The 27037-nt window shown below is 32.5% G+C and overlaps 2 protein-coding genes and 1 pseudogene across 2 annotated transcripts; all 3 read right to left on the reverse strand.

Moving 5' to 3' along the window:
* Nucleotides 1–1417: 1417 nt before the first annotated feature.
* Nucleotides 1418–13731, reverse strand: LOC133795027 (GDSL esterase/lipase 5-like). Its single transcript, XM_062232482.1, has 5 exons — nucleotides 13443–13731; nucleotides 13106–13227; nucleotides 7523–7756; nucleotides 3311–3566; nucleotides 1418–1656 (listed from the first exon to the last, which is right to left on the reverse strand). Exons 1-5 carry the CDS (start codon nucleotides 13729–13731, stop codon nucleotides 1418–1420), a joined length of 1140 nt encoding a protein of 379 aa, XP_062088466.1.
* Nucleotides 13732–19993: 6262 nt separating this feature from the next.
* LOC133795028 (GDSL esterase/lipase 1-like) lies at nucleotides 19994–21742 on the reverse strand. The gene is made up of 4 exons (XM_062232483.1): nucleotides 21478–21742; nucleotides 21255–21376; nucleotides 20688–20909; nucleotides 19994–20526 (listed from the first exon to the last, which is right to left on the reverse strand). The coding sequence occupies exons 1-4, from the start codon at nucleotides 21740–21742 to the stop codon at nucleotides 20032–20034; spliced, it is 1104 nt and encodes a 367-aa protein (XP_062088467.1). The 3' UTR covers nucleotides 19994–20031.
* Nucleotides 21743–22551: 809 nt separating this feature from the next.
* On the reverse strand, nucleotides 22552–24428 carry LOC133795029 (GDSL esterase/lipase 1-like; annotated as a pseudogene).
* Between the last annotated feature and the right edge of the window lie 2609 nt (nucleotides 24429–27037).

Consider the following 27037-nt stretch of genomic DNA (forward strand, 5'->3'; position numbering starts at 1 on the left):
TCTGTCTTTGGACAGATTGGATTGATCAAACAGATCCTCATATTGCTGAAGGCCTTAAGGTGGTAAAAGCAGTCGAGCTGGCTGTGAAAAATACGCGGCACTGGGTTATTTTTCAATCTGATCGACTCGGCTCATGTGGTCTCGTCGTTTGAGTTCAGAACTAAGACTCCTCTCCACTCACTTGCCTAACTAAGGTCTTGGTTTTACGTGGCTGCTGACAGGTTATTGGCCTAGGGAATTGAAAAGATCGATCGTCGATGGAACTATTTGCGGCTCATAACCTAGCAAAGTGGGCGTTGCGAATCAATCTTATGGGGCCGAAATTACCAAATTGATTTGGATCTTCTTAGAGATGATACTGAACTTAAACTTTAATTGTTTTCAGCCTTAACTTTGTTCCAATTGATACGATTTTAATCATTCATGTCATAGATGACATTAAGCAAAGTTTTTTATGTCTAGGTTTTGTTGCTCTAGGTCTGTTTTGTTTTTGGTGTTTGTTTCATTGCCGTTTTCGGTATGGTTTCTTAATGCAGTTTCTGGGTGCCCTGCTTTGGGGCTATCCTTTCATCAAAAACCCCAAAAAATAAAAAACAAAATTATGTGACATTGGTACAGCTATTTCTTTGGCTTCAAACCCGTTTTCTAAATAATAAAGTTCCTTTCTATGATATATTTGTTAACTAAAACCACCCAGCAATGTGTCATCCATAAAGAGTCAACCGGTTCAGTGTTTGATAGAATAAACAATAAACAACATCTATTTGGATCAGAAAAATCTGTAAAAATAATACACTGACAAATGGTAAGGCATTTCGCAATCAACAATAGCAAAAATAACTAAAACCTAATATATAATATTATAGTTCAATGGCTCTCAAATCGCTCTAAAGACACCCTTACCAATTATTAAAAAATTAAAATAAAATATATATCCTTTAAATTATGCACACCCGCATGTCAAAAAGAAAAACAATTAGGTACACCCCTTCTGTATTTTTTTCTTCTTCTCTTTTATAGTCTAAAATATAATAGAAACACAAGTAACAGTAAAATAATAAATATAAATTACATATGTACGTATTATTTTAAAAATATATATGAAGATGTGGGGATAAAAAATGAAATTAACAAAAAAATAAATTATATATACACTTATTATCTTATTTATTTTTTACCAATTAATTACCCCCGCCCTCTAACTCTTTCTTTCCACAATTATCCCATGCGTATAAAATTGCTACTGGGGTTGATCATCAATATCAAAATTTGAGATATGGAGTATTTATTTAATAAGTTATTCATTACTAATATTATATTTATTTTTCCTTTTCTTTATTTGGGACAAACGTAACTTTTGATATTATTGTAAACTAAAGTTTAGGATAATAATAACATTTAGTAGAAGACAGATTGTTCAGTGGGCCTGAAAGAGATCCTTCATAGTGTAAGGCCCAAGTGAAGTTTGAGGGCCTGTCCACATTTCATCAGCAAATTGTTTGTGAACCATTTCAGTGAGATGGAAAGAGTCCCAAAACACATGGTCACTGGGATTCTCACAGAGTTGATACTCCTTCACAATTCTTTTTCCTCCACAACTAAACACTCCTCTAAATTCCCCTGTTCCACAGCAAGCACTTTTCCCTTCCTTGAACCCTTCATTCAAAAATTAAATTAAAATAACATAATTTTGTTTTTACATTAATCCCTTACCTTTATTAGTATATAGGTAAAACTACATGTCACTAATCTATGGTATAATGAATTGGAGAGAAACAATAGAGCTAGGATGTTGAAAACACAAAGGCAACAAAGGATTTCCAATTAGGATTTGAGTAGTAATTCGGTCAAAAATATATTTTAATGATATTTTTTAAAAATAACTTGTTTAAGACTAGTTACAAAATTATGACTTTGAATTATCTATTTCGTGACTTTTTAGGACCGTTGCAAAAATTCTGAGTACGAGTCCTAGAAGGTTTTTAAAAATGTCACAACAAATCAGAATTTTTGTTGCTTGTACTAAATATCATTATGAAGAGTGGTCTTGAGACTATTTGCTCCAAAAAAATCATTCGTCTATTTTCAGATAACTACGGAGAAATGGATACGCGTGTGAGTACTGCGGGTCAAAATGATTTTTCTAGAACTATTACTCCATAATGACGTTTTTAAGAATCTCTTAACATTTATTATTGGTAGTAATGAATCACAAAACATTCACAAAAATTATGACTGCGATATTTTTAAAATAAAAATGCATCATATTGACCATAAGTTTGTGAAATTCCTAGAAAAAAAAAGAATTCAAAAAATATATATAATAATCGGACGAATAATTTTGAACAATTATACAATATTTTGTATTTTTATTTCAAAAACAGTGACTTTATCTTATACATATAATTAAAAAAAAACTTTTGGTATATTTGGACATTTCTAATTTTCTACCGCATCGTAGCCCAACCAATTTATTTATGGGAATATACGATTTTAATTCCCTTTGTTTTTGCAAAATACCATGTATGTTTCTCAATTTTTATAAATACCAATATAGTACTCTATGTTTTATTGTTCATACCAAAATGGTACCCTACACTTATTTTTGGTCATTTTAAAGACACTTTTACCTCACTTATATATTTATAATTATTTAATAAATTAAATAAACTTAAATAAAATATAAATAATAATAAAACTTAAATAAATATATATACTTACATAAATAATACTATAAGTTTTTTTAAGTTAAAAGTCAAATATTAAATAATAATAAGATGTAATACTTGATTTATTTATTTTAAGTATTTATTTCATTATCATTTTTTTCTTTTTATTTTATATGTTTTTTTAAAAAAAAGTTTAAGTATTATTATTAATTTATTAAAAGAAGTAAAAATAATTTTAATCTTAGAAAAAATATATAGGTGAGAGTATAAGGTTCTTTGAAAAAATAAATTTAACCACTATTTTGGTATGAACAACAAAACATAAGGTATTATTTTAGTATTTATAAAAAATGGGAGACATATTTGGTATTTTGTATAAACTCGTACGACTAAAATAATATATATTCCCTTTATTTATTTACTCCAACCAATTAAACACTTACTTAAGTGCAAAAAAAAACACTTAAAATATTTAAAAAAAAATTAACATGTTCTTTTTAACGATTTAAAACAGCAGATGTATTCTGAAATTTTTGCTTGACAAATCTAATAAAAATGAGTGAAAGAGTTACTAAATTAAAGTTACTGTTAGTGGTAGTGGTAGTGGTAGTGTGCATATATATAAAAAGTAGCGTACTTACCATAGTGGGAGGGAAGAATCATCCTTTTTCTTATATTGGTATTGAAGTCATAGAGTGAATATTTGAAGCCCTTCGACTGCTTCGATAGTTTATTGAGAAGCTTTGAAAGTGCTTCGTTATGTAAGTTTGTTATAGATGATGCTTCTTCAAAGCACTTACCCTTGGTTTCTTCTTTAACTATTCTTACGCCTGGTAAACAACCCAATTCTGGCAAGTTTATAAACCCAAATTTCCTACCTCCAATGTCATATATATCCTGCCAATTAGATACTCCATTTCATATATTTCACCACTATATAGAAGAGTTCATCATATAATCACATATACAATGAATTTGAGATGTCAAACATTTTTTAGATGCATTAATAATGTGACTAACATATATTTAAATTTTAAAACATAACTCAATAAAAAAATATTTTTAGTTTGTGTTAGACTTGTTCTCAATAAAAATATATTTTTAGTTTGTGTGTTAGACTTCTTCTCAGACTAAGTAACACTGTATATGTAGAACAACATTCAAATGACAATGACATCTTATACTTCTATGACTGATTAAACAAAAGGTCAATTCTAAAGATTATTAGACAGTTCCAGTGCATTATTAGTCTATTGATTAATTTATTTTTTTACCCTACTATTAATCTAACTACTACAACTATACGTTTTTTCTACGTTTTTTTTTAACTTTAAATAAAAAGCGCTAAGAAAATATTTGAAAGGGGAGGCGGAGACTTTTCTCTATGGTTATTTTGAAAAAATTGCTGAGAAAAACTTCACTACTTTTATCTGCTACTTTTCTCTGCAGTTTTTTCAAAATAACTGCGGAGAAAAATCTCGTTCCCCATATACTCGACCCCGATCCTTCACTCTCTTCATTTTCCTCACTTCAGTCGCGCGCGAGAACGGAAAATTCATCGACCTCAACCACAGTAATCACCATCTTCACCTTTTTTATGTGTTTTTATTTAATTCTTTTCCACATTAATGCTTTAAATCATGTATATATTTATAAAAATGATTTATTTTGAATTTTTAGGTCAAAAATGAAGAAATTTCGAGTAGGCTTAATGAGGTTTTAATGTATGTTTATATTATTTACATAATGAAATTTTTTAAGTTAATTTTTGTTAATTATTTTAGGAATCCAAATTTATTATTAATTTATCACTAATTTTGTAATTATGGTTTAGTAAATTTAATTTTAGTGGTTTAACTAATTTATTAGAAAATTACTAGTTAAAATTCGAGTTTACTTGTTTTAATTAAATAAATAATTTTGAATACTCTTAATCACACCAATTACCATATTTATTATTCATTGTTTAAACTTTTATTGTAGGAAATACTTGTTTGAATTTGAAGTGTATGCGTTGAAATTGTTAAAGATTAATTTTGAAGGTGAGTAATAATTACTACTTAATGTTTTATTTTTATTTTTGATATTATACAAACTATTGTGGGAGAAGTTTGAATATATTAGATATTCATCTTTAAAAAAGTAGGTTCTGCAAATTCTGTATGCTGCGGTGGTTTATGGACAAAATTATGCATGTTGATTCTTGTGTTTGTTTGAATTTAATTTATAGGTAGTAATAAATTGGGATATGTTATAGAAATAGAGGAAAATCTGCCCATTTTTTTAAAAGATTGATATAATTATTGAAATTATGCATGACACTTTTAAGAAAGAAGTCTTTAACTTAAAAGTTGTGTTGTTGTGGACTGTTAATGATTTCCCGAGATATGGTAATCTGTCTAGGTTAAGCACAAAAGGTTACCAGGGATGTCCAATATGTTGCACTAACACATGGGTTCGTCGTTTGTCGAATGGGCACAAAATGTGGTTTTTATGTATTAAGATACATTTATGATCTTGTAAATGCACCAAATCTAGAAGAAGTTATCAAGAAGAAAGTATGTTATATATATATTTTTTTTTTGCTTAAGAAAAACTATATATATATATAGTACTTAATCATCTAATCTATATTTATTTGTCAATTTTGTAGTGGTTTGACAAAAGCGTATTCAGTGTCAAGGACAACCTACTCCCACTACAAACTCACTGGTTAGCAAGATTGATGTCATTTATTTATGAAGTCTAATTTTTCTTATGTATGTATATTGAACTACTTATGTATATATATATATATAAGTGACATCTTTTAATTAGTAATGATATGTGAATGTTTTTCTTAATTTTAATTTATACATTATGTTTATTTATATAATAATTTATAAAATTAGGTATATAAGAATATGTTATATTATTATATAAATTTACTTATATAAAATATGGTATTTTATATTAAAAATTTTAAATATAATTTTGTATTGAATATAGTATCATTAATATAATTTTATTGGTATTAAAAAAATTAATCCGAAATCAAATAATATATGAAAAGAAAACGAAAATAATTATATATTAAAGTAGCACTTTTTTCTAAGGTTTTTCGTGAATTTTTTTCTGCGGTCAAATACACTGCGGTTCTGATTACTCTAAAAAGCAGTAGAGTATTAAGGAGAAAAACTGTGGAGAAAACTCTATTTTGTAGTAGTGTCTATACGTGTAATAATTATATTTTGGTATTGTTTGTAATATCTAGATATATATATATATTAGGTAGAAGCAACGAGTAATACACGTTTGCTTAGTTTTAAAGTTGTAAACATTATCTATAATTTTAAAAAAACCGGTTCACTGTTTTTTTTTAATATATATAATAAATTATACTTCCTATAGTATATATAATAATTTCTACATATATGACATCTAAACACAATGTTGACATAGATATATATTTACATGGCTACATGACATATATAAAAAAAAATTAATAATAGAAATAAAATAAAAATAGATTAAGTCATAGTGAAGACAGTAATATACATACATAAACTATTTTTAGTTTCTAATGTATCTCACAATGTCCTTTGATGAATTTGATGAAGAAAAAAAGCTCTAATTACTTGATAAAAAACAAACTATCACACAAATTTATAAGATAAAAAAATGATATTTATGCATTTATTATTTTTAAATAAATTTGATTTAATTATTTAAATTATCATAAAATATCTTTAAAATATTCTATTTTAATTAATTAATTTATTTATTTTTGTTTAATGTTCTAATTTTTGAATTTGGCAGTGACAACAAAATATTATATATTATATGTTTAATATAATATTAAGTTTAAGTTTAATTAAATTTTATTTAACTTATTAAATATATGGTTTTATTTTTTTTGAATAATTATCATTTGTAAAATATCTCAAAAATATTATATTTTAATTTTTTTAATTATTTATTTAATTAAGTTTAAGTCATGTTTACAATCTATCGTTAAATATAAGAATATTTCGTTAAAATTAACCAAAAATAAATAAAACCCATTAAAACCAAGAATTTTTTTTATCTACACATTTTTTTACTTTTTACTAGATACAAACAACGTGCAATATGCACGTTCGCTTAGTTTTATTTATAAAATTTATTAATTATTTTTATTAAATTTATATTAATGTCATATAAATTTTGAAATAAATATCTTATTTTAATTAAATAATTTATTTATTTTTGTTTAAGTTTATGTTTGTTCTAATTTTTGAATTTGGGAGTGACAATAATAAATTATATATTATATGTTTAATGTAATATTAAATATTATACTTAGATTTTAAATTTAAGTTTCTTGCTAGTTTTTTTTTTAAATAATTTGTTGCTAATTCACAGTAGATTATATTATATGTTTAATATGATATTATTCTAATAGGTGAGTTTAAGTTTAATTAAATTTTATTTTTAAGTTATAAAACGTATAATTTTATTATTTTTAAATAATTATCATGGTAAAATATCTCAAAAAAATCATATTTTAATTTGTTTAATTATTTATTTTTTTAAAATAATTATCCTTGTAAAATATATCAAAAATATCATATATTTAATTTGTTTAATTATTTATTATTTTTAAATAATTATTATTGTAAAATATCTAAAAAATATCATATTTAATTTTTTTAATTATTTATTTTATTTTATTTAAGTTTAAGTGTTTACAAACTACAATTAAATATTATAATATTATGTTAAATATATGAATATTTCATTAAAGTTAATATTAAAAAAAAATACTGTTAAAATAAAAAATTTCTGTTACGTAAATAAAACAAGAGAAATCATGAGAAGGTAAAAATGCTTACTTTGATGACAGCTGTCAAGTTACCAATGACCATCCCAACGTATTGTGATTGGGAGGAGTATGTGTATAGGATTGTGGAATTGTTTAAGGCAAGGCTCAAATAATCATTGGTGCCGATGCTAACCAAGTAGACAGCTTTAGACAATGCCAATTCAGCTCCAACACTGCCTAACTTCTTTCTCAACCAAGCCTCTACCTCCTTATAGTTCCTTAGTTGAGTTTTCAGATCGATCACCTTTACAAAATTATATATAAAATTAAATTATATACAAAGTACTCAAACTCAAATGCATGTGTTCTCTAATCTCTACTTCGATCACTTTCTCTTTGGTAAAAGCCTGATCGCAATATTAATTGCTTTCGAGCCTACCATTTCCGGCCTTTTTGACTTCAAAATAATCCTATACATATATATATATATATAAATATTTCATATTATACCACGTGTCCACTTTATCAACTTGTGGACATGCATAAAACATTAGATACATGTCCATACTTCCAAAAGAGATTCCCTTTTTCTTCATGGAAAAGAGGAAACCGAACCATTAATGATGATTTTAGAGAAATATTAACTATAGTTGAGAAAGTGAAAATTGAGATGAGAATTTTGGAGAGAATGAATTCTTTTACTGAAGAGAAGAGTATATATATATACTCTGTTACAGAGGTAGATATTACAGTCGGTGCACTTAGAACTAATTACCAAGATTTTGTTTAACAGAATAATTAATTACAACTCAGCAATAACCGAAATTCAACTAAGCAATAACAGAAAGCTAACTAATTACAACTCAGCTATAACAGAACTAACAGTAGCACCTAACATCCCCCCTCAAGCTATAGTTGGAGTAGTCCAAGTTTAGCTTGTTACAAAGGAACTCAAAGCGAGGTGAGGAGATTGGTTTGGTGAAGATATCAGGAGGTTGTTCTTCTGAAGATATGTACCGAACCTCCAGTTGTTTGTTAGCTAGGAGACACCGAATGTAATGAACATCCACTTCAATATGTTTGGTTTTGGCATGAAACACAGGATTGAGAGCTAAAGCTTGTGCTCCTTGATTGTCACACCAAAGGACTGGCAGCTGAGAAGATAGTTTGATGCCTACTTCAGTAAGAAGCGAATGCAGCCACACTAATTCTATTGCAGCAGAGGCTAGAGCGCGATACTCAGATTCTGTAGAAGAGCGAGCAACAGCTTGTTGTTTTCGTGAGGCCCAACTAATGAGATTTGCACCAAGAAAGAGGCAGTAACCACTGGTAGACTTTCGATCATCCAAATTAGAGGCCCAGTCGGCATCTGAATAGGCTGCTAAGTTAAGAATAGGAGATGACTGAAAGTGTAGGCCAAGATGGAGTGTGCCTCTTATATAGCGGAGGATGCGTTTGCAAGCATTCCAATGGTTTATGGAAGGAGCTTTGAGAAATTGACTCAGTTTATTAACTGAGTATGAAAGATCTGGTCGTGTAAGTGTAAGATATTGTAAAGCACCAATGACACTCCTATACACTTCAGGTTTGTCAAATAAAGCACTATCACCAAGAGACAACTTGTTGGCAAGAACCATTGGAGTGGGAACTGGTTTAGAGTCATAAAAGCTTGTCTTGACAAGTAACTCAGATGCATATTTGGACTGTGTTAGATATAACCCAGTGGCTGTCCTTGTCGCCTCAAAGCCCAAAAAATAACTAACAGATCCAAGAGACTTTAACGCAAACTTGGTGTGCAATTGCTGAATAAGATGAGCGATAGACTCTGAATTTGCACTAGTAACCAGAATATCATCAACATAAACAAGGATGAACAAGGGAGACCCTTGCGTTGTTTTGTAGAAAAAGGAGTGATCGGAAGTAGAACTCTTGAAACCCAGCTTTGTAAGGTGGTTTTGAGCTGATCAAACCATGCTCTAGGAGCTTGTTTAAGGCCATAGAGTGCCTTATGTAGAAGACAAACATGATTTGGATGTTGAGAATCAATAAAACCAGGGGGTTGTTTCATGTAGACCCTTTCTTGTAAAACTCCATTTAAGAAGGCATTGTTGACATCTATTTGTTGAATATCCCAGCCATAAGTAACAGCAAGAGCAAAGACCACTCTTATTGTAGAAGCTTTGATAACTGGACTGAAAGTGTCAGTGAAATCAGGGCCCAGCGTTTGTTGAAATCCCTTGGCCACCAACCGAGCTTTATACTTATCTAAAGAGCCATCAGCTTTGAACTTGGTACGATATATCCATTTGCAATTTACAACGTTCATGTTGGCAGTGGGTGGTACTAAACTCCATGTGTTGTTCTTCATTAAGGCTGCATATTCAACCTCCATAGCATTTTTCCAAGCTGAGATACTTAAGGCATCTTTGACAGAAGTAGGAGCACCCAAGATCTCGTGTGAAGCAGCAGCAACATAAATTTTTGGTTTGTATATGCCAGACTTGGATCTTGTTTGCATGGGATGCCCACTTGGTAAGACCGGCGGTACAGGAGGAAGAACATCAGCAGAGTTTAGTGGTACCTCTAATAATAATGAATCAGTAGAAGAAGCACTTACCTCAGTTGTGTTAAGAACATCGTTGGAAGGAGGTACTACTTGAGAGGATGATGATGAAGGATCAACTTGATTCAGTGAGATATGTTGCCCAGAAATGGAAGGAGTGGACTCAAGGGAAGAAGGAGTTGGAAAGCTCGAAGGAGTTGGTGTTATAGGCGAAGGAGAGGGTATGATAAAGGCAGGGGCTGTAGTGTTTTGCCGAGATAAGAAGGGGATATTGGACTGTGAGAACAAGTGAGTATATGGAAATTCAAGTTCATTGAAATTTACACTTCTAGCAATATATATACGGCCAGTGGGATGTAGACAGCGATATCCTTTGTGAAATGGACTGTAACCAAGGAATACACACTTTGTGGTTTTGAACTCAAATTTGTGATGACGATAAGGACGTAGATATGGAAAACAAGCGCAACCAAAGACTTTTAGAAAGGTATAGTCAGGTGCAATATTATACAAGCATTCAAAAGGAGATTTGTATTGAAGAGTGAGTGTGGGTAGTCTGTTTATGAGGAAGACAGCAGAAACACAAGCATCCCACCAGAAATTTAAGGGTAGATTGGCTTTGGCTAGGAGTGTAAGAGAAACTTCTGTGATGTGTCTATGTTTTCGTTCTACTCGACCTTGTTGTTGATGGGTGTGAGGGCAAGGGTGGCGAAACAAGATACCAAGCTTTTGAAGATGAGTTTGAAATGGGCGAAACTCTCCCCCCCAATCTGTTTGTAAGCATTTTATGGGTAGATCAAGTTGTTTTTCTGCCATTGTTTTAAACAGTAAAAAAATACTAAATGCTTCAGATTTGAGACGCATAGGATAGATCCAAGAATACTTGGTGAAATTATCAACAAACAGAATGTAATATTTGTACCCTTCAGGTGATAGATTTGGTGAGGGTCCCCATAAATCAGAGTGCACTAATTGCAAAGGTTTAGTTGTTTTTAGTGTAGAACTTGGAAAATGCATTAGATGATTTTTACCATATTGACAGGCATCACAGAAATTAGAAAGAGATTTTGAACAAGAAACTTGAATTTTATTAAGAACTTTGTTTAGAACAACATGAGAGGGATGTCCAAGTCGATTGTGCCATAGAGCAACAACTCGAGAGGACTGAGTACAATGAGGAATTTGTGAAACAGTAGAAGATTTATTGCTACTGGAATTATTGAAAGCAGAAGAAAAATCGCTAACATAGGCAGTAGGTTTGGGATTGAAGGGAGCTGAAGTCTTGGTAGAGGTTGGAAGCATGATCTGATATAGTCCTTCATGTAAATGCCCCTGAAGTAGTATCTGGTTCGTAACAATGTCCTTGACAAAACACAAGTTAGGTGTAAATTCTAAAGAAACATTATTATCTAAGGTAAACTTAGATATGCCGATAGGATTTTTCTTGATGGCAGGGACATGTAATACATTTTTAAGATGTAGAGGTCTACTAGAATGTATGTAAGCATCACCAATATGATGAATATGAAGTTGGGAGCCATTACCTACAACCAGTTTTTCCTTGCCTTTGTAGCTGGTGGGAGAGGTGAGAGAATCAGTGTGAGCCGAGACATGATGAGAAGCTCCACTGTCCATATACCAGGAATTGTCAGCAATAGTTGTAGGAGTGGCAAGAAGTGCTTGAGGAGTAGGATCCTGAGACAAGCCATTAGAAGGAGTAGTGTTGTTGTTGATTGTTGATGCATCACCTTGGTAGTTTAGATCAAATCGATGATAACATTTCAGAGCTATATGTCTCATTTTGCCACAAATTTGACAAACCGGTCTGTTGGAGGTGTTGTTGTTGCCACGCGGTGAATAACCACGGCCACCACGTCCTCTTGGAGGATAGCCACGACCACGGGATCCCGGAGTATAGTTGTATGAGTTTCCACTTTTCTTTGTGGAAGTAGTGTAGTTGGCTGATGGATTTTGAAGATCCACAGTAGCTACAACTTGTTGATTCTCAAGTCTCATCTCATGATTTTGGAGATTGAATTGTAGGTCAGATAAGGTGACTGTCTCTCGAGCAGTAAGATTAACCACAACGGATTCATATTCCGGACCTAGTCCGCCTAGAATGTACAAAACAAGTTCATCATCTGTGATTGCTTGTCCTGCAGCCATTAAAGCATCAGCCAAGCATCGCATCTTAAGAATATACTCATCAATAGGTGCCGATCCTTTTTTGGCCAGTTGAAGATGAGTACGGAGTTGAAGAATACGAGCCTTAGAGGTATTGGAGAATAGTTGAGCAAGTTCATACCAGATTTGAGCAGAGGAGACACATCGAGCTACATGACCGAACATGTTTTCAGAGATGGAGTTGAAAAGCCAGCTCATTAGAAACTGATCAAGCCGCAACCAGGAAGAAACTTCAGGATTTGAAATGTGATGATCGTGGTCCAGCGGATCTAAGATGGTTGCCGGCAGGCGAGATCGGTCACCGGTGAGAAAACCTTCAAGATCGTAAGCTCGAACGGTCGAAAGAACTTGAGATCTCCAGTACATGTAGTTGGTGCGAGTTAATCGGAGATTCAGAGGAGCCATGTGTACTGGAAGTGGAGGACCAGTCATCGGAAGAGAATTGGCCTGTGATGCAGCAGCTTGTGTGGTAGGACGTTCTTGAGGAAGATTGCTCGATGAAGACGCCATTGACAGAGGAATGAAGAACACTCGAGAGAAGAAGAAGAGAAAAAAAAAAAGACCTAGGCACTGATACTAGTTGAGAAAGTGAAAATTGAGATGAGAATTTTGGAGAGAATGAATTCTTTTACTGAAGAGAAGAGTATATATATATATACTCTGTTACAGAGGTAGATATTACAGTCGGTGCACTTAGAACTAATTACCAAGATTCTGTTTAACAGAATTACTAATTACAACTCAGCAATAACAGAAATCTAACTAAGAAATAACAGAAAGCTAACTAATTACAACTCAGCTATAACAGAACTAACAGTAGTGCCTAACAACTATAATGTATGTTTGAATTGAATTGATAGTCTCACTCAATATTAGAGTCTAAATAGTTTAGCACAAATAACATACCGATCCTTGAAACGTTTCCACCAGAGCACCAGCTCCTGAAGAAGCAAAGTTCACCCCATCATAATAATGGCGAAACCCCGGTTGTAGAAAAGGTGGAATGAGTGGTAGGTTAGCATATTCAGCTGCAAAATACATATATACATATATGACACATACAAAATAAAGAACAAATAATAAACTCAAAGGGTTATTAAATATTATTATGGGAGTGGCTGATAGCAGACATGCAAGGCATATGTTAAGTTAGATCAAAGTTGATTTAGACAACAATGGTAGCTCGACTCGAGATGTACACGTATAAATTAATATAAATATGTTGTATATAAGCAAATCTCACCAAGAAAATCGGATATCAACCGGCCATCGGAGAATCTTCCGGTGGGGAACTTGAAGTAAGTCTCTCCATAAGGCCAGAAGTTTGCTTGGGCAAGAGTTGTGGTGTTGAGGTAGTTGTTGTTACCGGCATCCAAGTAAGAATCTCCAAACATGAAGAAAGCAACTCCATGTTTCTCTGAAGTTGGACTAAAAACAGTATTACTCTCACAAACAGGTGATGTGATGAGTAGCAGTATGACCACATAAATATCAAGAAAAATTGCAAGCAACGCACAACGTGATCTGCCCATGACTCACTTCTTCTCAGAACAAGAGAACGTACAAGTTTACAATGTTAACGTTGTGTTCATCCAATAATGTGGTTTGTTTTATTATAATTGTTGTACATATATATCTGTATTTATATATACAGAGCAAGCAACTTTGGTTCTGTCTGACTTTGAATTAGTAAACCTCTTATTAGCCAGCCTTTTGGGTTTCCTATATATATTCTCGATTTGAGTTTTATAATGAGATATATAGTTAGACAAGGCAGAACAAGATTAATTTGATTATATAATTAATTAGCGGTTTAAAACCAAATATATGGCTAAAAAACAAAAACGTATCCCTGCAACCTGTATTATTTAAGTTGCGCAGAAGTCAGACCTCAGTGGAGCTGATCTTAGCAATAGCAATCCTATTTGTCAAAATCTTGTCTTAGAAATCAAGTAACTCAAAACCGTTGAACTTTGGACAGTGTTTATATATATTTATGGTCATTCTTGACACAAACATAATAAAACCAAAAAAAATTGCTCGAAGTTCAACGTTTTGCATAGGTTTGAGATCTCAGGAAAAGAACAATAAAAAGTTGAGAAATAAAATATGAAGTTAGAAAAAAGTTGAGATGGGGCCATGGATTGAAACATGCCAGGCTCATGGAGTAAGAAACTGATGGAAGGGGTTCCATGGCCCATAATATATAATACATTTAGACCAGGGACCTGGCCTGTTTATGCATGTGGTGCCACGCTCACCCTGACCGAACTTGTATAGCTTCTTAAAATGGTTTCGTATGGATTGTCTTCATTTAAAATCAAATAAAGAAGGCTAAAAAATTTATTATGTAATTGATTTTTAATGGAAAACTATATAACGTACAAATCTTCGTATTTTAGTAAAACAAATCTAAATAAAATCATTTTAATACTTGTCTTATTACTATAATAAAACGTGGATTTTTAAGAATTTTATTTAACAATACCTTGTAAAGGCTTCTACATGGATCACTTAAGGGATTGGTCGGTTTTTCGTAAAGTTGATGCTAATGAAAGTTTTAATATACGTTTGGGAGTTTTTTTTAATTTATTATTATTATTATTATTATTATCTTTTGAAGGGTTATGGAACTTGATCATTTTGTTGCAAAATTATTGGTGGTGGTATGGGAGTCTTTTTTAAACCTTTTGAATTTTGTCAAAGCTATTTATTTGTGTGGTGTATCAAAATATATTTATATATATTTAGATAGATAGATGGATATTAATCACTTAAAGTAATAAAAAAGGGACACCACTAATATGCGCCTAGCTATTGAGTAAGAAAAAACAATGACCTCTTTTCTTTTTCTCAAAAATATATCCCAAAATCCAAATGGTTTTAGAAAATTAAAAATAGATGATTTTAAAAGTGGCCATAGACATACTCTTGTGGTACTGCATCTCTCCTCACAAGGAAGAAGTCTCAAGTTATTTAAGATATTTCATTCATGAATAGAGGATTAAAAACGGTAATTATTTTGATTTAAGAAAATGTAGTTGAAATATTATTTTTATAAATTGTGTGAAAGAGAGTAATAATTTTTTTATTTTTTCACATTTTGATTTATATATTGTGATTATATATAGCACAAATTTATTAATTTTCAAATAAAGTATGAAAATATATACATGAACAAGTTCGTTTGACTTTATATAGAGATAACTTGTTTTGATGAGTGTTACGACCCGAGCCCTAGGCCGTGGTAGATTTGTAATATCCATAATTTGGGTGGTCAAAAGTCAAACTTTGACCCTCGTTGAAAAATAGTCTTTATAAATGATCATTTAATTTATATTAAATCGTACTATAATTATAAGTTAAAATAATGAAATAACTCCTATAATTATATATAAAAATATTAGTAATAAAAGTATGATCACTTATCATTATACATAAAACAATAATATTCTCACAGTTATGTAATCACCAAATAGTTAAAGTTAATAAGTCATAAACACCCAAAATAATACCTAGCATCCACCATTCCTCTTCCCTAACTGTTTCATAGCTCATTCAGATATATCGATCATTAGATTCGAAGTCGAATACATACATAATGCTCAAAAGATAAGACAAAGACAGGAAATATAAATAGGCTAAACACATTGGCTCCATCGATAATTCATCTTTTCCACGCGAACCTAGGCTCCTGGAATGGGAGAGATAGGGGTAAGCTTATAAAGCCTAGTAGGACAGCAACTACTAACATAGGACCCAAAAGTTTAATACAACCCGTGCATGGTTAGCTTTGAAAACAAAACATACATCATCATGTATAAACCAAAGAAACAGCAGAGCCTCGCTCGATCATGGATAACTACTTATCTACCACTGGCTATATTGTCTATTTGGGACGAAATCCTCTCTCTTGGAGTTCAAAGAAACAGCAGAGCCTCGCTCGATCTTCGACAGAAGCTGAATTTAGAGCTGTGGCAACCACTAGTGCTGAGGTTATATGGCTTCAGTCTCTTCTCCAAGAGCTAGATATTCATCTCCAACAACCTCCTAGTATTTTCTGTGATAATCTTGGAGCAACTCATTATGCGGCCAATCCAGTTTTTCATTCACGCATGAAGCATCTTGCACTGGCCTTCCACTTTGTACGAGATCAAGTTCAGAAAGGCACACTTCGTGTGCAACATATCTCAGGTCATGATCAATTGGCTGATTGTCTCACAAAGCCACTACCTAAGTCTCGTCTTCATCTCTTATTTACTAAGATTGGACTTGCTCAACCACCGTCCATCTTGCGGGGGAATATAGAAGATATAAACAATGCAAAGTCTGTTCCACATTAAAGTCTAATCTGTTATATGCTTTGTATATATATTTATTCTAATTAATATTTTCTTACCTAGTCTTACTGCTATTTTCTAGCATTACTTTACGTGAATTAGTTCTCCAAGATATATTGTAAATATCATGTATTTGCCTATTTAAAGGCTGATAATATTAATAAGAAAATAATCTCTTCTCTAAACATTTATATATGACATGCGTATTTGCTATTGAGGCATGTTGATTGATAATGTGGACATGGATTGCATATTAAATGATAGTGAATGTTGATTACTTGTATATGGCACTGACTAGTCAGGGACACTAACCTAAGAGTCAGAAACGGCATAAGCGTCATGAACGCAGGGCTGAATGAAGATTAGATCTAATCGATATCAGTGTTGAATTGCTCTAAGGCATTAACACTAGACCGACCCTAAGGTCGTTGAACTTATAAGCGCTTGGCTAGTCTAAGACTAGTTACTGGGAGCCAGGGCATAAGACCCAGGTGACTGTTTGTCACATGGCTAGGGAACGATGTTCCAGGGTTATGACTCTATGGTCATGAGGAAGGTTATGTTGGTGACCAGTCACCATGCACCTATCCTGGTTAAGCTAATGAAAGGTTCACTTACCTGTTAAGCCCCGGTGACCCTATCGTCACAAGGCTAAAGGGAACTGTCCCCATCTTAGTGACTTTTGTGATTGTCACCTATCTGCTTTGGACTAATAGTCCTGAATGATTATTATGATCATTGTTGATATTATATCATGCTATATTATGTTTTCTTGCTGGGCCTTGGCTCATGGGTGCTATGTGGTGCAGGTAAAGGGAAAGAAAAGCTCACCCAGCCTTGAGTGGAGAGCTTAGGTGGTGATGTGTACATATGCGGCCACTTGACCACCATGGCCAAGGAGTACTCAGAGGAACTAGGGGGTTTACCCTATTTTTGTCGCTTAGGCCGGTGGGGTTGTAAATTTGAAACAGTAGAGGCCATTTTGAGTTGTAAATAACTTGTAAATGTTTTGAATAGCTCATGAGCATTTTATATACTTAATAAAATATATCCCTTTCTTTTTATTGTTTTTCACCTTAACCTGTTAATAACACTCAGAACACGTTTTAAACCAAAGGACTCGGGTAGCGGGTCAAATTTCCGGTTCACCGATCACCGTAACTGTTCTGGGGTAACCAGAGCATTACATTCGAAGTTTTGAGTTCTGAGATGAAGTTCTTGAGTGTTCTTAGCATAAAATGGCGAGTAAAAGGTTAAAAGGTGAATGAGAGGGTTACTTATAGAAGCCGAAGTGTGACAAAAAGTAATAATCATTAATTCCCTTTTTTGAAGCATGGGGGAGTGTAACAGCCGTCCAAGTGGTTTCTTGAAAACTGAAAAGGCTTGATTAGACGTGATTAGGTCACGGTTTTCAAAAACGCACAAGGGCTCTGACAGATTTCGTGGGGCATATGAAATGTTGTTTTCCTAAGTTTACTTATTGCTGGTCGCAATAAATAAACTTAGGGGGCAAATGTTATCCAAAGAATAGGCGTGGATGACGTGGCAGACATTTTTTAACACGTGGCTGACACCCGGCAAAGGTGTTGTTTGAATATCGACCAGGGAGATTCCCTTGGCATAACATCTGGGATTTATATACGACCAGCTTGGTCGTATACTTCGTATTTTTTTAGAAGATCTTGTACATTTATAATCATATCCGAGATTATCTCCCATAATTCCTGAGTATCCGATTATTTAGGAAAGAATATCTGTAACAAATTTATGTAATCCTCCTTGAGCCTATAAATAGAGAAGAAATAGCTCAAGGAAGGGAGAGAGATTTTTTGGCTGAGTTAAGTTTGTGCTTTACAAGAGAATTAAATCTATTATCTTCTGATTGTATTATTGATCCTTCTAAGGCTTGTGAAACTCAGAGAACCCTAGTTCTTTGATCACTCCTTTGAGAACTAATATTAATAATAGCTTAAGTGGACGTAGGTCATTACCAATTCGTGGGGTCGAACCACTATAATTTGTTGTGTCGTTTACTGTTTTTTCCATTAGATCTATTTCAACACTTTTCATCACATCAAGCATTTGACTCCGTGTCAGTTGACCAAAACGAGGGTCAACAAAATAAAACTAAAAAATTATTTTTAGAAAACATTAACCAAACATCTGTTGTTTTTTTTAAAACTACAAAAACTGTTTTTTGTTCTCATTTATGAAAACATAATTTTGAAAACAAAAAACAGAAAACAATGCCAAACATGCTTATTTCTTTAACGATTAGGATTAAGAATAATTATTACCTTGACACATGCAAGAAAATGTTGCCCAAAATTCCTTTTTCTTGTGTGTAATAAAAATAATTCCCTTTCAATTAGACTTTTCTCTTTTTAAAATATATTTATACAACTTTGATTTAAATTTTATGCTTATTTACCTTATAATTAATAAGAAATTTTATATTTTTCAAGAAAAAAAATCACAAAACAACCCAAATATAATTAAGTTTGACAAACACATTTAAATTAAATTATTCCAATTGAGAAGTAAATTTTTGGTTTTTGCTCAAATATTATATTGGGAATAAGTTAGAACGATTCAATTATTTCAATATAAGAGCATGCATTACTCTATTTATGATCAATTAATTTTTTGATGAAACCTCATATTTTTATGTATCGTTGAATGTCACCACACATTTTCATTTGAAATATTCTATCACTTTTACTCATAGTGACTCTAATTTCTTGCGAGTGTTCTATCATTTCTTGTCAATGGTCTGTTCAAACCTCCAAAAGCAAAACCTAAGAGCACCATCAATATTGCGTTGCCTTATATTTATGTAGGTCCCAAAGTCAACATAATACCAAATATTCAATTCTATTTTTTGACAACATTGCACGCTATTGGCAATGTTGCTTTTTTTTTTTGAGTTAAGTTTGTACTAATTAAGTAAAATATAATCTTTGACATTTCTCCTAATATTAACAGTGTTACCAACAATGTAGATGCTCTAATGAAATAAAAGCCATGAGGAAAAAAAGTGCTATGAATTCAATCAAAACTAGGCATCAGTCTTGAGAGTCAAATACAATCACGATAACAAGGCATAACCAGCATGAGATAAAGCATAACCAGCTAAAGTATGGGTAACCTCATTTACAGTTCTAGGACAATACTGGAACCTGACCTCAAAAAAGTCAACTACGTTTCCGGCCTTAATGACTACTTCTAAAAATAGCTATTTTATTCAAAAAAAAAAAAAATTATATAACTATGTTATTTAAAATAATTATGATAATTTTGATTGAGGGGGCGATTCTTTTCCAAGAGGTGGAAGATCTAGTAACATGAAAAATGGGATACATAATTTCAATACTTTTGATAGAGAGTAGATACTATTGATATAGTTGATACGTTAAAACAAACAACTTATTGGTAAATAAGATGGGAACAAAATGACAACCAGTGATGAATTGAAGGGTCTACACTCCACGATTACTCGGACTCAAATAGTCCTTTGAGATTATAAGACCCTAAGCCACTAGGCTTTCCATTCCATGCTTCTAAGGCAAATTGCTCGTTGAACTTCTCTGTTGAATGAGCAAAGTCAAAGAAAACATGGTCATTGACATTCTCACACAGTTCATACTCTTTCTCTCCTCTCCTACCTCCACAGCTAGGATGTCCTCTGTATGGACCACTTCCACAACATGCCACCTTCTCTTCTTTAAAGCCATATTTTGAAGGGTGATTTAATCTTTCTTCCGTGAATGTGTACTGGTCAGCAAGTGAGTATTTGAATCCTTTAAGCTCTGTCTGCAACTCTTTTAGCAGTATGGAGAGTTGTGTGTTGTGTAAGTTTATGAAGGGTATGAATTTATCGAAGCAGGCGCCATTGTTTCCCCCTTCAAGCACTCTACCGTATGGATAGCACCCAAAATGATCCAAGCTCAAAAACCCCATTTTCCTTCCTCCAATATTGTAGATTTCCTGACTCACACTTATAACAATTTAGAATATAATGAAAGAAAATATATCTATTATATTCATTTGTCCAGTACCTAATGAGAAAACAAACTTTGAAAAACAGAGAACAATGGTTACAAGGATGATTATATATGTATATATTTATGTGTGTGTGTGTGTAGTACCTTAATCACTTCAGTTAAGTTGCCTATGACCATCCCCACAAACTGTTGGGTGTTAGGGATGGTGATGTTTCTGACGAATGGGAATGAGTAATCGTTGCTCCCAACACTAATGATATAAACAGCTCTTGAAAGCAAAGCTTTTGCCTCTGCATCCCCTATTTGCTGCCTCAGTTGATTGCTAACATTCTTGAAATATCCAAGTTGAGTATGAAGATCTATCACCTGAAAATGCCACCATCATACTGTTGTTGATAATTATCTTTGTGATCAGATTTTTTTATCAAGGTTTACATGAATTATTTTACATGTTAATAAGGTGAACTGAACATGGGAATAAAGAATGTAAGAGAGAGTCGTATATCTAACTATCTATCTTTAACATTACAAGTAGATTTCATCTCCTAATCAATACCAAGTGCTAATAAGCTAATATAAGCACCGGCAATGCTCTCTTAATTAAGACTATCGATCTCTAATTGAAATGATCTTTAATTTCACATGCTATACTGTCGAAAGAGAGAAAGTAAATATAAATATAGATTACAAAAATGGTTATATGTTATATACAAATCCTCTTGCAGTCTCAAACAAAGCACCAGATCCTGCGGAGGCAAAGTTCACCCCATATTTGAAGTCATGATTTCCAGGGTACAAATACGGTGGAATGAAAGGTAACTTAGCATACTCAGCTGCATACAATTTAATATTTACTAGTTAATTCTAAGTGAAGATTTACAACATAATACACTAAAATAAACTTAAGTATATGCAAGAATTGACTTTATCTTACCAATAAAATCTGAGATGAGTCGACCATCACAAAATCTACCACTTGGATACTTAAAGAAGGTTTCGCCATATGGATAAAAATTGGCCAGACATAAAGTTTTGATGTAGTTATTATTTCCAGGATCAAATAGGGAATCACCAAAAATAAATAAACTGGCTGTTACATCAAGCTGAGGATAGTGACGGTAGGATTTACTTTGAATTACAAGGCTGCTTGTAAAAGAAAATATGAAGAGAAAAGTGATAACAAAGCTTGATTTTGCCATGAGACCTCTTCAACTAATTTAGATTTTAGCTACGGTTTTGTGAGCATTTATATAGAGATAATACTCGATGCTCAAAAGATATTAAATTAGAGAACATTATTTTATAAATAATAATATATACATATATGTTAAGTAATAAAAGACGATAATCGGGATACGAAACAATTAAAATTGTAATTTAAATTTGAACTTCCAACCTTGAAGGTTGAATGAAAATTTTAATATAATAAATAAAAGCAGGTACTAGACCGAGTCCCTAACAATCTAATTAGCTCACCGATAGCGCATAAATTAATATTATCATATTAGCATGATCACACTATTACATGCGCTTGATGCTCTTCTCTACTTTTACTACGTACGTCAGAAATAATAATAATAATAATAATAATAATAATAATACACAAATAATGTAAACATTCACCAAAGCTCATCTCATCATATAATATTAAGATCAATTTGTATATTCTGTATTTATTTAATTTTCCTTAGCTATTTCTTTCTCTCATTTGTTTATAACATTTTGGTTTATATTAATATATATAGCACAAATTTATAATTTTTTAAATAAAGACTGAAAAAATAATATCACCAAGTTTGTATGACATCGTTGGTTTGATCAGAATCCCAGTCAAAATATACATCTTGACTTTTTCAAGTCAAGAAAACTTAGAACATAAAATAAAAGGATAAACATAATTATATATAAGTACAAAAAGGAAAAAAAATAAAAAAATTGAGAGAATACAATAGAATACCTAATACCGACTAAAAGACACACATTGAAAGTAATGGATCTCCTTGAAGTTTATTTGGATTCAAATAAAGCTTTGAGATTGTAAGTCCCTGACATATACTAGGCTTTTTCCACTACTCCATGCTTCTATGGCAAATTGCTCGTTGACTTTTTCTGCGTTATGACCAAAGTCAAAGAAGACATAGTCTTTGATGTTGTCACATAGTTCATACTCTCACTCCTCTCCTACCTCCACAGCTCGAATGTCCTCTGTACGGACCACTTCCACAACATGCCACCTTCCCTTCTTTAAAGCCTTAATTTAGCATACCACAAGAGAACAACAAAGTTATGTCAAGTATAAAAGAAATTAGCTTAAGAAAAAACTAAATCCCTATATACTACTAGTGCATAGTGCATACCATATTTTGAGGGGTGGTTTATTCTTTCTTCCGTAAATGAGTAAAGGTCAATAAGTGTGTTGTAATTTTATAAAGGGTGTGAATTTTTCGAAGCAGACACCACTATTTCCCCCTTTAAGCACTCTAACGAATGGTGAACATCCCAAGGGACCCAAACTTACAAACCCAATTTTTCTTCCTCCAATGTTGTAAATTTCCTTAATCACATATAATGAATGAAAAAAAATATTGAAAGCCATACAGAAGAATGTTTTCAAAGATGGAGTTAATATATTTAAGGAGTATATATTGCTTATGACCATTCCCACAAATTGCTTGGTGGTGTAGGAATTAATGACAGTGGAGTTAATGACGAAAGGGAATGAGTAATCGTTGCTCTCAACATTGAAGAGGTAAATAGCTGTTGAAAGCAGAGTTTTGGCATCTGCTTCTGCCATTTGTTGTCTCAGCTGATAACTAACGTTCTTGAAATAGCCAAGTTGAGTTTTGAGATCTATTACCTGAAATAAGCATCAGATCAATTCGGAACACCCTTGTTGATTATCTGTAGTATTAAGTATCATATTCTCCTTCTAACATAAATTATTTTCAAGGTTATATTTGTTAAAAGTCATTACCGTATCTAGAATGCTCTAGAATATACTAGGAAGAACATAGGATATTCTATAAAGTTCTTAAATAAACTTATAACTAATTAGACAATATAGAGAGTTCTAGAAACATTCAGAAAAATGTAGAAAGTAGTTAAATAAATTATAAGGTTAGAAAATTCTAGAAAGATGTGGATGTTTCATTTGTAGCCTATAAATACAAATGAAATGTAATGAGTGTCCCAAAAGTGAGAAAAAGAGAGTGAGTACACAAAGTGCATCTAAAAGTGTTCCAAAAAATGTAAGCTAGAGTGTTTAGTGTGCGTGGTCAAGAATTGTAATCAAGTCTTGGTGTAATTACTTTTGTATCAATAAAGTAGTTACGTTTTCACGTGTTGTGGCGTCCAACAATATTTATCAACAAAGACAAAAGTAAATATGTTCCGTACAAATTCTCCTCCAATTTCAGTTAACCAGATCCGGCTGATGCAAACTTCACCCCAATTTTCAAGTCGTAATTTCCAGGGTATAAATACGGTGGAATGAATGGTAAATTAGCATATTCAGCTGCATACAAATACATATACACACATTTTAATAATTATTAATTAGTTATAGGTGGATATATATATATATAACACAGTAACAAACTTAAATAAACAACACTGGTATCTTACCAATAAAATCGGGGGCAATTCGGCCATCAGAAAATCTACCAGATGGGTACCTAAAGAAGGTTTCTCCATATGGATAGTAATTGGCTTGACCTATAGTGTTGATATATAATTATTATTTCCAGCATCAATTAGTGAATTACCGAAAACAAACAAGATGGCGGTTACATCTTTTAAGGGCTGGGGATAATGTCGGTAACATTTTGTTGGAATTACAAGGCAAAATATTAAGAGAACAGTAGTAACAAAGCTTGATTTCGCCATGAGGACTTCTTTCAATTAATTTAGATTTTATAGACGTTTGGTGAGCATTTATATAGAGTTTCTAAAACCTATAGTCTAAGTTAATTATTATTTAAAAGCTTATGAACTTTCTCCGAATTCCGAAAGATCATCATAGGAACTTTCAACTTTTAAAGGTTGAATTGATATAATCATATTTACATGATCACATAATTAGGCTCTGTTTAGGGTATGCTTCATCTAATTCTTCTCTACATCTACTATATCAATAATAATATATAAAAACAATATCAACCATATGTTAAATATAAATTATATTATGAGCATAAATTCATAAATCAGATTCAAATCAACATAGCATGTTCATACAATAATCCAGGAACACTTTTTATTTAGAGCATTGAATTGAATATATAGAAATGAAACATACCTGACATTGAGTCTCCAATGTTCATCCTTGAATCTCTCACGATCTACACAAGACAATATTAGAAAACAATACAAGAGAGATTTTAGGGAGAGCAACCCTTACCAAACCATATGTCACAGTGTTTTTCCCAACAACATATATGTTCAATATATATGTCTCATATGCCTTCTTACCCTAAGGGGTATATTGGGCCTATTGGGCTTATATTATCAGATATGGTGGACTATGATTTAATGGGCCAACCTATAGTCTTTAGGGTGCTACCATGTGCCTCAATTGCAATTAGATTAATATTAACCATCCCATTATGGTCTTTAACTATTCGTAGGCACTCTAGAAAATGATTGTGATAATGGAATTATGTTTGTAATTATATTAGTCCATATAAAATTCTAACATTCTCTCACTTGGACAATATAATCAAACCACCATAATGTTGTCCATCACAAAAGACAGTCTAATAAATCATATATAATATCATATCGATAGGATACATATATTATTTATGATTCGGTCTTGAGGACATTCAAAAACAATAACAATCATTAAACCAAACATGCATGTGGTACATTAATTTGAGACTATGCGCATTCATCTCCTTTTGTACCCGTCACTTCGGTGAACAATAGTATATACTTATATAAACATATATACGTAACAGCAACAATAAGAAGTGACTTCAATTATCATTATGCATGTTCATAACAAAACGCAAGCTATAAGCAATCCATACAAAATACTAGCATGTTTGATACATAATAACAAAACTCCCACTGAGCTCAACAAGCTAGGCTCCTAACAATCCCATCCGAGCAACATGCTCCAGAAATACACATATGGGTAAGCCTTTCGTTAGTGGGTCTGCCAACATGCTAGTGGTAGGCGTGTACTCAATAGAAATGAGGGACTCAGCGACTTTCTCTTTAACAAAATAGTACTTTATATCAATATGCTTTGAGCGAGAAGTACTCCTAGTGTTCTTAGAGAAAGCTACTGCTGCGGAGTTGTCGCAATACAATTTCAGCGGCCTCGAAATAGAGTCTACAACATTCAAAGCTGAAATGAAATTCCGCAGCCATATTGCTTGACAAGTAGCCTCATAACATGCCATATATTCTGCCTCCATTGTAGAAGAAGCTGTGAGTGTCTGCTTGACACTTTTCCATGAAACAGCTCCTCCTGCCATCATATAAATGTAGCCTGAAGTGGACTTTTTATCATCCACGCATCCTGCATAATCGGCGTCACTGAACCCAACTATATCAAGAGTGTCAGCTCGCCGATAAGTCAACATATGATCCTTTGTACCCTGAAGATACCTCATGACTTTCTTAGCCGCTTTCCAATGGCTAAGACCAGGATCACTCAAGTATCTACCCAACACGCTGACAACAAAAGCAATATCAGGGCGTGTGCATACTTGAGCATACATCAAGCTACCAACCAATGACGCATAAGGAATGACTTTCATTTCATCTCTCTCTTTATCATTTTGTGGACATTGGGCCTTTGAGAACTTATCACCCTTCACTATCGGTGCCTTCCCAGGAGAACATGTATGCATATTGAATCTTTTCAAGATCCGATCAATGTAAGTCTTCTGAGACAAACGAAGAATACCATTAGCCCTATCTCGAAGAATCTGAATCCCAAGCACATAGGAAGCCTCGCCAAGATCCTTCATATCAAAATGGCTAGACAAAAGTTGTTTTGTCTCAGACAACAGATCAGAATTATTAGATGCAAGCAGGATGTCATCAACATACAATACTAGAAAAATATAGCTGCTCCCACTGACCTTCATGTATATACATTGATCTACTACATTCTCCTTGAAGCCATTTGCAGAGACAATCATATCGAACTTGAGATACCACTGCCTTGATGCTTGTTTAAGCCCATAGATAGACTTTTTGAGCTTGCAAACCATGTGTTCTTTGCCAGACTTCTCAAAACCAATAGGTTGAGTCATGTAAACATCTTCAAATAAATCTCCATTCAAGAAGGCAGTCCTCACATCCATTTGATTGAGTTCTAGATCAAAATAAGCAACTATAGCCATAATGATTCGCAACGAATCTTTGGTGGAAACAGGTGAAAAGGTTTCTTTGAAATCAATACCTTCTCTCTGGCTATAGCCCTTAGCCACAAGTCTAGCCTTATACCTTTCCACTTGCCCATTGGAGTCACGTTTGATCTT

This window comes from Humulus lupulus, chromosome 8 (assembly GCF_963169125.1).
Source record: "Humulus lupulus chromosome 8, drHumLupu1.1, whole genome shotgun sequence".
Taxonomy (NCBI): Eukaryota; Viridiplantae; Streptophyta; class Magnoliopsida; order Rosales; family Cannabaceae; genus Humulus; species Humulus lupulus.

Coding starts and splice junctions, on each gene's coding strand:
- LOC133795027 (XM_062232482.1), bottom strand. CDS start 13,731: ATGGGCAGATCACGTTGTGCGTTGCTTGCAATTTTTCTTGATATTTAT. Junction 7,757..13,105: donor TGGAAACGTTTCAAGGATCG/GTATGTTATTTG, acceptor AATTTTGTAAAG/GTGATCGATCTGAAAACTCA. Junction 3,567..7,522: donor ACTTGACAGCTGTCATCAAA/GTAAGCATTTTT, acceptor TCTAATTGGCAG/GATATATATGACATTGGAGG.
- LOC133795028 (XM_062232483.1), bottom strand. CDS start 21,742: ATGGCAAAATCAAGCTTTGTTATCACTTTTCTCTTCATATTTTCTTTT. Junction 21,377..21,477: donor ACTCATCTCAGATTTTATTG/GTAAGATAAAGT, acceptor AATTGTATGCAG/CTGAGTATGCTAAGTTACCT. Junction 20,527..20,687: donor ACTTAACTGAAGTGATTAAG/GTACTACACACA, acceptor AGTGTGAGTCAG/GAAATCTACAATATTGGAGG.